At 39.0% G+C, this 11,552-nt stretch overlaps 1 protein-coding gene across 1 annotated transcript in view; it reads right to left on the reverse strand.

Moving 5' to 3' along the window:
- LOC119791452 (integrin alpha-5-like) overlaps positions 1-9,436 on the reverse strand; it is a 112,272-nt gene extending 102,836 nt beyond the window's left edge. The window contains exon 1 of the mRNA XM_038297559.1: positions 9,072-9,436. Coding sequence (XP_038153487.1) covers positions 9,072-9,274 — 203 coding nt within the window. The 5' untranslated portion in view covers positions 9,275-9,436. The remainder of the gene's footprint in view (positions 1-9,071) is intronic.
- Positions 9,437-11,552: the final 2,116 nt, after the last annotated feature.

The following is an 11,552-nucleotide window of genomic DNA, read 5'->3' on the forward strand; positions in this document are numbered from 1 at the left end:
GCCTAGCATTTAGCTGCCGCCCCGATTCAACATTGAATTCTTTGTGATTTAACTCCATCTGACGGATCAAACCCTCGCCACTGCGTGCGTTGCGTCTGAGGTTGATTTTCAGATTCCTTTAGGGAAAGGGGAAGGAAAATCATTTATTAAGAGGAAAGAAATTGAAAAATGGCAAAAAAGGTGGAATGAAGATAAAAAAGGAAGAAGGTTATATAAAGTACAAAAGTCAGTATTAAATAGAAATATTAATGAGAGAAACCGAAGGGAAGAAATAATAATGATCAGATTAAGAGTAGGTCATACTTATTTAAATGACAATTTATACTTAATAGGGAGGAAAAATAATGATAAATGTGAAGGATGTGGAGAGATAGAAAATGTAGAACACGTATTGATGAACGGTAAAACATCTGGACCTGAAAGGAAGAAATTGAAAAGAGTTGAAAGGACAGGCCAAGAACGGAGTCTTAAAGGATTATTGGGAAATAAAGGAAATATAAAAGATATTTATAGATTAAGGAAAGCATTATTTATTTATCTTCAGAATAGAAAATTAAAAAATAGAATTTAATAGATGTAAAACAATGTTGCTACACACTCATGAACAGTAGGTGGCGGTATGCACGCCCCTTCCCTATAGCCCGGTGGGATCGAAAACATTTTGAATGGAAATCAATGGGGAGAAATTAATAAACTTCTGGTCCCAGTCGCTCTCTGTCACTGATTCCAGATATGCTGGTTGTGTATTCAAATTGTTTTTTTTTTTTTTTTAGTTCCTCTTAGGTCAAAATCTGGTCAAAACCCATCAATGAGATCGCACCAAACAGGAAGTTAATTGCACAAAGGATCCGGTAGATTTCCAAATAAAACACATCCGATCTTAACCCATGATCCTTTTTTTTAACTAGTTTAATTAGTTTCTCCCGTATGCCACGACGTAATGCATTGATCTGAAAATCCACCTCAGACGCAACGCACGCAGTGGCGAGGGTTTGATCCGTCAGATGGAGTTAAATCACAAAGAATTCAATGTTGAATCGGGGCGGCAGCTAAATGCTAGGCGATGGGTAGCAGCCAAAACGTTGCAATTTCACATAATCCTGACGAGATCCGAAAAACCGTAGCAAAAACTAGCAAGCGGGTGGTTATGTATGTTCACTAAGTAAATATTATGTAAATAAACCCTACACTTCTCGATATAAATGTAATCAAAACCCATTTAAATGCAGAAACTGATTGAAATTATTGATTTTCCCACTAAAAGTTAGAGAAATCTCGGCCATGTTTATACCAAAATGTTACAGTTTCACATTATCTTGAAAAATCTTTGCAAGAAACGAACAAGCAAGTGAATATGTACATTCCTTGAGTAAATATTCTGGCAACAAACTATACATTTCTCACTAGAAATGTAATCAAAACTCATTTTAATGCAAAAACAAACTCAAGTCATTAATCTTTCCACCAAAAAATGAGCGAATGTCGGCCATATATATATTTTTTTTCTTCTCCCAGCTGGAATCTTGAAAGTCACGTGACTAGGACGTAAAACAATAGAAAGCGTATAGGCAGAAGAAATGCAACAGTACCACAAAAAAATGGCCATTAATGTACCTCCACTACGTTTTGCAGTGTGGACCAACGTAGTGGGGGTACATTTTCCCATGAGACTGGGTTGTACACCCGCATGTTATAAGGTTTTGGTTTTCAAAGCCACCAAAAAAGTAATCTGTCATTAGTCAAATATTGAAAGTTCTTTCAACGAGACGACAGAAAAGATAACTGACAAAAGTTGTTTTGTTTTTAGTGAGCATAGAGTAAAGCAAAGCTGACCCTACCCTCCCCCTCTGCTGAGGGCTGAAGCAAATAATTGGATCATTGCTGATTAATTGATTAGTGAATCAACTGATTCAGTGATCAATTAATTATTAATTGGAGCATAGAGACTCTAAAACATGTCTTTAGCTGAAAGACAAAGCAATAGTTATGCCAAAACCGTAAAAAAATATAGAGTTTACATTCATTGTGCATTCATATGTTCTATGTTGAACTTCTCAAGTTGTAGTTTTAGAATCATCTGGTTTAAATTCTGTTTAAAATCTTCTTTAGTGAACGTTTGCTACCTAAATATAAATTGAATGATTAAAAAAAAATCATCATATTAAGTGATTAGCAAAATACTCATTAGCTGCAGTCCTACCTCTGCCAGTCAGCTGACGGAAAAAAGCCATCTGCACTTTCCCCTCACTCACACATGGCTGGGGGAAAACATTTAAAGCCGCCATTAAAAACAGACAGCTGTCTTAGTGCTACAGCTGAGTAGGCGACACTCAGCAGACTGCAGGCTGTACTGTACCAGAGCGCTGGGGTTTTCATCATCGAAAACGACGAGGAAATGATTTCTCTGACAAAGCTGCTTTTTCATGATGACAGTGAGACTTTAATGTAGGAGTATTAGGGCCAGGTTAGAGATTTTTTTTCTGTTTGGAGAATAAAGTCGTAACATTATGAGAATAAATTCGTAACATTATGAGAATAAAGTTGTATTTTATAACAACTCTTACAAGAAGTACTTTCTTCCCTATAATGAGGAATGTGGAGCTTTATGTGTGTTATACTTTGGCTCTGGTTTGATGAATAAGGAAATCTTTTAGCACCAGCATCAAAATGGGCAGCATGTCAAAGTGGACTCAGGATGCTGATTGGTGGAGCTGCTCGGGGCTCAAAGCTTTCGTTTTGAAACGGGTTGTGGTATGATGACTTCACTGTCGTAATATTACGACTTTATTCTCGTAATGTTGCGACTTTGTTCTCAAAATAAAAAAAATCTCTAGCCTGGCCCTAATACTACGTTGTATTATTGAAACAAAGACTTGAGGGAAAGTGTACATGTGTAAATTGTCAAAGGCTGAACGATCAACAGTGTCCTGTGCCTATTTGGCCCATTCCAAAATGTTTTGGGGTTTTTTGTGACAGAGAGTAAAATTAGAACAAAGCTTTTTAAGTTTTCGTCAACTAAATCCTGGTAAAAACTTTTGCATATGAGAGGTCCAATTTGAGATCAGTAAAGTTCAATTATTATTATATAGCATTGCAATAAAATAGCTATAGCTGATCTGCAAAGTTAAAGCAGGAAATCTTTCGTTATCCATTTTGTTTTCAGTTAAAGTTTCATCAAAATTTATAATGCTTATAAAAGTAAAGGCATTTAGGTGATTATGATGAGGGTCTCCTATTGGCTTATACCAAGGTTTCATATTCATTCTTCACCAAAATAATTGGAGGCCAGTCTGGATTTTGTTTCATGCTAGAGGCCTTTAGATAAATAGATCCAAAATGTTAAATTTTTTTTAAGCTCTTTTTTTCTCACAGCCTGAGCTTTAGGGAAACCATGCAGCAGCATGGAGTTTGCAGAGCAGAAGGCTCTGTCATGGTTCCTCACCACTAGCAGGCTACTTGCATAAAGAGGACTAAAACAGATGTGTAATTATTTCCCACATGGCTTTGCCTGGACGCACTACCTTCCCACACTTACTTCTTGCCACTGCAACTAGACTTAAAGTAAACAGTGAAAAAAGAATGGTAGCATAGAACCAACAAGAGCTGCTCTTCATAATGCTCCCTATGGATAAACAACCTAATAATGGTCAGAATGCATGACAGCCAAAGAAAACAAAAAAACAATGCATATCAGCAGAAGCAGTTCAGGACAGCTTGGTTTTTCCCACAGAACGACAGCCTGGATTCATGTTCAGCAATAATTGTAAGCTGTTAAAACACATGAAGTTGACTGAGGACAAAGCACGGCATTGTTCATGATAAGACTGCTCCGAGCAAAAAAAATCAAAATGTAGGCAACTCAAAACAAATGAGCTTAAATCAACATTTTTGTCATTTGCCCACATGTCTGCTGAGCACCACGGGCTTAACAAAGCAAACCCGGAGAATCTTAACCAATTTCCCATGAGGTAAACATGAACAACCATTACCCAACATCTTAGCTGCTCAGACCCAGAGGGTGTTGGTGAGAGGAAAGTGAGGTCTGATGGAGGTGTAAGCAGGATTTACTGTACACGGCAAAGATTTCCGCTGGCTCAGCTGTTAGCTGTTAAACCCAGATAACCCGCTTCAGATGAGTGATTTAAACGAAGCATTAAACATAGGATGGTTTACACAAGAATTTCTCTTATCATGTACAGCTCAACACGGTTTTCTGGATACATAAATTATGAATATGGATTTCAGACTAACCTGGATGATTAATCATTATATTTCATCCATTTTGCTTTTTCAGAGTGATGGTAAAAAGCAGCTAGTTATTTACAAAAACATAGTTAGGTGCTCAGATTTAAGAAATAACTGTTATGAAGTGAGGTCAAACTGGGAAACTCTTAAAGTCTGCAAAAATGACAACACTGGTCTTTTATAAGGCAAGTCCGTGAATCGACCCTTTTTTCACCAACATCAGTTACAGAGGCTCAACAAAAAAACTCAAGGAAAACAATGAAAATAGTAGTTTAAAGTGATAATTTGTTGTGTTGCTGGTTGGCAGAATCAACAGGGTATAGACAACTTTTTTATTTTATCAAATATCTGCTACCAAAGCCAGACAACAAACAAAAACTGTACATAACTGGATCGAAAATTCTACCAGGTAAGCAAGAAGTGTGCATCTTGGAATGAAATAGGTTTTGATTACGTGACCTTTCTTTGCCAGTTCCCAATCAAGATTTAGATGTTTCTTCTGTTTATAATGACACAAGCCATCTACATGATAATATTCAGATCGCCCCCCGTTTTACTTTACTAAACACTGTCCGTACAAACCAGTACGGACTTGTGTCCTCACCAAGTATGTTCTTTAAAAGAAGAACACAGGAAAGTGTGGACTCTGGGAGAACGGGAGCACGATAAATAAATATAGGTTAGTTGGAAGAGAAGCGTACTGATGACATCACCACACGCTCGGCTCGTCTGGAGCCGCATTTCACCTCCTGTTATTAATAATCTCTAGAACAGGGGTAAACAATTAAAAATCAGAGGGGTCCAAATAATGAAAATCAACAACCAGCAAAGGTCTGGAGACATTTTTAATTATAATCCGTTACTTTAAACAGAATTTAACACCGAAATATAGAGGCTGTGAAACATCTGTTTAACTGACACTGCAACCCACTTAGAGCAAATTTTTTGCATTTAAGATAAAAAAAAAAAACATTTTCGTCTGTCATTATGCTTAATCCAAAACTCCTAAAGTGGGAATGTTTTAGTCTCACCTGGTTTAATTTTGTAAAATTATTCTAAATGAAATTGGCTATAATTATTATTAATAGATTAATCAAAAAAAAACAACCAATAGATGAATCGATTTGCAAAATAATCATTAATTGCAGCCCTATATGCCATTAATATTCAACACATTCAACAACTTTTTACACAGAAGTGGGAAGAAAAACAGCAACCAAGGCAGACGATAGTGTGGAGAGCAATCTTTATTTTCAACCCTCTTGGAAATTTTTTTTTGTTTATGCACTGGCTGGTTTGGAAGGAAATTAAAATTGCAAGATGTGCTCCAGCACTACCATCCATATTTACTTCCGTAAACACAGAGCACGCTCGCTTGTGACGTCATTGCGACCTCTACTGCGCATGCAGGACACTTAAGTCTTGTGAATGCACATCACATATAAATAGTATATATTTGGAAATGTGACCCATCCAAAAGAAAGAGATTTCATGAAAAAATTGTAATTAAAAATTAAAGCCTGCGGTGTGTCCATAGCCTATTCTGATCTGTCTGGCCTGTGACTAGCTGAAAGGTAGCAGCTCCAAACAGAAAGTTAAAATATACCTTAAATATGACTGTAACTGATAAGTAAAAGAGCTGTTTTTGTTTTTCAAAGTATCTGGACTGCATTTGATCACATCTGCTTTAAAATCTATAAACGTGTTGACTGACCAAGCATGAGGTGAATCATTCCCCATTGTTTAGAGATTTATTGCTGAAACATTTATCCTGTTTATAAAAACCAAGCACCAAAAGGGAGAATTTACGATTAAAAGTTCAGCCTTGGATTTACTTACAATACTGAGAAAAACTGCACTAAATAATCTAGAGCAGGGCTGACACAAATAATCAAATTGAAAGGAATCAAATCAACTAATTTAATCAATTAATCTTTAACTTAAGTATACAGGCTGTTCACACATGCAAATAGCTGATAAAATAACCCACTCAGAGAAGCAATCATACCAAATTGTAAAAACATAAAAGACACATTTTGCATTTTAGATAAAAATCTTTTTTTTTTTCATCCAAAAAATAAATAAAAAGATTAATCAAACAAAAACTGAATTTCCTTTTTTTTCCTCCAAATCTACCAAATATTGTCTCATGTAATAAACTTTAAAGCATAGTAAGGTATAGTGGATGATCTTTATTGGATCATCTAAATTAGTGGTCCTCCTAATTGTCAATCACTCTGGTAATACGTTTATGTAAGGCTGTTCTACGTGCTCGCACCGTTAGCTATCTTTTTCTGAGCATGGGCACTTTCAGCCAAATATCTGTGGTGAGCTTCGGTTTCGGACAGTCATCAAAGCTCACCTTTCTCACAGCGGTTCTTGGCCGAGGGTCGTAAGAGAAAAAGTGTCTAGGAAGTTCATGAGAAGAAAAGAAAGGCCTCAGAAGAGGCAGATATATCCCAGAATGCTTTGCGTGGACAGCTCTCATAAAGCATTATGGGATTTGCTGTCACCGCGGCCCACTGTCGCCATAGGCTGTCAATACCTGACAGTGGCAAGTAATGACAAAGATGACGGCGGGGAGGAGGAGTTACGTGACAAACGGAGCAAAAAGCAGTGATCATCTGTCCGAACGGTCAGTTAACTGAGCTCACTATAAGTCCACTATATAGTCCCTGGTGTTGACAACAGAAAATTTTAAAAGAGGAGAAGGGGCACACACACTTTTTTTGTGAAGAGGGCAGCTCGGCAAAGAACTCATGCTCTTCCTCAACACTGAAGTCCTCAGACATTTTTCTTTTGTTGTTTCTTTCTTTGCACAGGTAAACAGCACATTTCTTCTTCTACGCTTGCATTATCGGCAGAGCAGACGCTGAATGCGCACTTTCGTCTGGTTTGGTCTGCCGCGGTTTCCGTAGACTCGTGAACGCGCTTTTAGGAAATCCTATACACTACTGTTTATGCTCTAAAAACATTCTAAATGACTTCGTTTCGAGTAAATTCTGGATGCTACCCACTCAGGACACTTTGAATACATTAGACGAGCAGTATGGAGGAATATTGACACGTTTTTTGTGGACTTTTATGGACCTTTCTGCCTCGGGCGCCACAGACCTCCATTATTTGAATGTCAGCAGACAGCAAGAAGCCTCCCAGATCTCCAGATGCATTTGAGATATCAAAAAAGTACTCCAGAGTGTTGTTCAGCATGGGGGGGAGTAGAAAATGAAGCCTAATCATGTTTTGGGTGTACTATTCCTTTAAAGACGTCAGGAAGCGGCTGTTCCAACCGTTGCATTTCTGAATCCTCCCATGTGGTGCACGACTTTACGTGAGTGAATAAAGTGAATGTGATTGGTCGATTATCAATCGGGCGTGATTGTTGGGGCGGAAAGGTTCGCAAGCAAGTTTGATTGTGGCCGGTTTGTTCGAAGCATCTTTCTAACCAGTTAGCAACTTAGTGCTAGTAGGTTCCCAATGGGAAATTCCATTGGGACCAAGTAGCACTAAATTGGTGACTGAGAAACGACACTGTCAAGGAACGCTATGGACAGAGGAAACATGCAAGAGGAGGAGAGTTTAGTGTCGGAGGTCATGGATGAGTCTCCTCCGTCATCCATTTTTTATTTAGAGGAGGAAAGCGGGGACGAAGATGTTGTGGAAGAGGACGCCAGGGCGGCAGAAGCTTGGTTTGGTGTAGAAGGCTTCCAGCCGTACATGTTTGAGCCCTTGCCTCGCAACGCTGCCAGTTCTGTTAGCTCTACGCCTGCCGAAGACACAGACGTCCATCCCCGTGAACACTGGGACGGAACTCAATGGGAAAGGAAATGATTCTTATTTCTTATTCCAACCATTGCATAAATTAGCTGCGATGTATGAATCAAGATGCTATGACCGAAGAAATATGATTGACAGATGACCGTTGATATATGATTGGCCGAATTTAGGTGTTCAGGCTGACGTAGAACTAACTGGCCTGCATGAGATAACGAAAACAAAACAGATTTTAAAACAGGATTTTTTTTTTTATAGAAATGGTCTAAATTTTGAGACAACAGTTTGATAAAGGGTACATTTATATACATGTTTAAGCCAGAAAGATTTGACATTGAAAAATGACTTCCCTACAACTTTAAAATAGAACAATCTGATTTCCTTCAATAGACCACTTTCACATTTTCTAAATGTATCATACTGTAATGGAAAAGCAATGTGAAGCCATCAGGTTTGCTTCATAGACTTCACACCTCATTCCTCCCCTTTAAGGAATCTGAGCCAAACCAGGTGATGAACCTGTCGGTGTTCAGCTACAACAAGCAGAGGAGGTTTGATCTCTGACTGCATCTCTGTCAGCAGCCCCTGAGTTTTCAAAATCAAAAAAGGACCAATCAAAAAGCCCCACTGTCCTCTAGGAGCCCTACTCGGGGCAAAAGTTGTGTTTTTCTTTTCTGTGGGTTAACCCCCTCCTCTCTGAATCACACACAGTCTCGTGCGTCTGGTTCCAATCAGACTCGCGCTGGAATTCCGTCTCAGTGCGCACGTGTAGCCGTGTGGAGGAGATCAAAGTGCAAATGAATGATGTGTGTTTCACATCAAATATTCAAATCAAGAGAAACAATTAAAAACTGTTCCAAATTAAATCCATTACAGCTAAATTAATTAATCCAGAGGAATTTTAGGCCGGATGTGACTTTTTATCTGCGTGTTTTTACTTTGAACAGAGGGACCAAATGGAAGACTTCAAAGAGGAGAAGTTTATAATGTTTATAATTTCTTTGTTAAAGTGGAATTATTTAGACCCATAATGCAATAAAGCCAGCCTTTACCTGGATGAGTTACCGAAGAATTCCACAGAATATCCAAAATAACTCCCCTGCGGTCCCGTGAAAACTGCGCGTCCCTCCGCGTCCAGGTTAAAAGCGGCGCAAAGCTGGAGCGCAGTCGCCACTACAGGTAGGAGCAGCGCGGCGCGGCGGCAGAGGTCCCCCCGGGGCCCGTAGGAAGGTGAGAGTCCAGGAAGGGCGCCCATCTCTGCTGCGGAGAGACGACTCTTTCATGGAAGAGGCGCGGCGCAATACGCATCATCCGTCCTGGTCCTTAACCCGGCCACTGTGCGGTCCTAAACCCAAATCCTTAGAGAAAAAAAACACAAAACTCTTCCAGTTCCTACAGGTCCAGTACAGAGCTCCAGAGTGGAGAGGAAATCTAAAGACAAGGAGGGAGAAAGAGAGAGAGAGGGAATAAAGGAGGGGGAAACTGCAGCTTCTTCTAGGGTGGAGCTGAAAATGCTTCCAGAGGCCCTGAACCATGCAGAAGCTTAATTATCTTAGAATATAAATTCCGTAAAATATAGAATATATTAGAATAGAATATAATAGAATTAGAATATAAACCTTAATAAAAGCAATTATGGTGCTTTGCAAGAATACTTATTCATGCAAATCAATCGTTTGTATTTAGAGACCCTGAGTCAAGACTGTTAAGTTCCTCTTCAGATGTACTTCAAGCATATGGACACTGATTTTTTATTTTTTTGTCCATGTGTTATAGAAAAAATACACTTATATTGGAGGGAGAGTGTATGTGACCCATGAATTTTCAAGTTTTACTACTGTTGAACTTTGACTAGGCCATTTAACATTGATATAGATCATTCCGTTAAAACTTTATCTGTATGTTTATGTTGTCCTGCTGCAAGGTCAACCTACAAACTAGTTTCAAGTCTAAATCTTTTCTTTCAGCGTTGCTTTGTTATTAGGTTCATGCATTTTTTCTGTCAACTTCAGTTGGGAGCAGAGATGTAGTGTTAGAGCTGATGGAAGGAAGGATCTACGATAACGCTTCTTAGTGCATTAAGGAGGGTTAGGATGCTGTCACAACCAAGTTTTAATGTAGTAACAATATGTTACTTATGATTCAACTCAATTCAGTTTGTTTATATAGCATCAATTCCCCGCACATGTCATCTCCAGGCCTTTTACACAGACAATTCATCCAGATCATACAGTTCAAAATATTTCTATATAAGGAAAACTAGCTGATAGCATCCACTCATTGACTCCACAGCAATCCCTCTCACCAAGCATGTCTGTAGCGACAGTGGAGAGGAAAACAAAATTTTAACAAGAAGAAACCTTCAGTACAACCAGGCTCAGTGTGAGCGGTCATCTGCTGAGGCCGACTGGGGTTCAAAGAGACAGAAGCAGAAATAGAAAATGAAGAAGAGATACAAAAGGCAACTGTCAACCAGCTCCACAGGCAGCCCCGTCCAGGAAACATGCAGCCAGGCAGATGAGCTTCCAGCAAGCAGATTCAAAGCAAAGTGCTCTGTTAGGGATATAAGGAACAATCAGATCTCTGATATAAAATGGAGCTTGGCCATTTAAGGCTTTATATGTGAGATTGAGGATTTTAAATTCTATTCTGGATTTAACAGGAAGCCAATGAATAGAAGCCAGGATAGGAGAGATATGATCTCTCTTTTTTAATTTTCATCAGAATTCTGGCTGCAGCATTTTGGATCAGCTGAAGGCTTTTAACTTCTGTTTGTGAACTTCCTGATAGTAAAGAATTACAATAGTCCAGCCTTGAAGTAACAGATGCATGGACTAGTTTCTCAGCATCACCCCTGGACAGGAGATTTTAAATGTTTGCAATAGTTCTGAGATGAAAGAAGAAATTCTAGAAACCTCTTTGTTATGGGATTTAAATTACACTTCGTAGACACTTTTCCCTTACGTCCCTCAGCCATTTTCAAAGAACCGTGGTAAGAAAGGTGAGCTTCAATGACTGTCTGAAACCATTGCTCACCACAGATATAAACCTGAAAGTGGGAATGTGCAGAAATAGATAGCTTACGGGACAAGCACGTAGGACGGCCTTACTTAACGTTATCAATAGAATGATTGACAATTAGGAGGATCACTTATTTAAATGATCCACACAGAAATAAAAGATAGTTTACTATACCTTTAATTGTTGAGCTATGTAAATACATGTGCACTGATGTACATCTAGCATTTACGGATAATTAGGACTCAGACACTGCATGAAAAGTGAGATTTTCGTCCCCGTAAACCCCCGTAAACTCCCGCAGATCTGCCTGATTTTCGTCAGTTTCCGACAATTTGCAACCCGTGCTTGTCCGCGTTTGTCGTGCCACAAATTGTCGGAAACGGACCATGACGTATGTGGAGAGCGATCAGCTGTACTAATGGCCCTAATTAGCATATGAATGCAGCAAACCCGCGCGGCTGGCCAGGTCTGGCTTGAATAACCTTCTCAGTATTGGCTGAAACCACTATTCT

The sequence above is a fragment of the Cyprinodon tularosa genome, unplaced genomic scaffold, assembly GCF_016077235.1.
Source record: "Cyprinodon tularosa strain WSP-4 unplaced genomic scaffold, ASM1607723v1 ctg390, whole genome shotgun sequence".
In the NCBI taxonomy this organism is placed as follows: domain Eukaryota; kingdom Metazoa; phylum Chordata; class Actinopteri; order Cyprinodontiformes; family Cyprinodontidae; genus Cyprinodon; species Cyprinodon tularosa.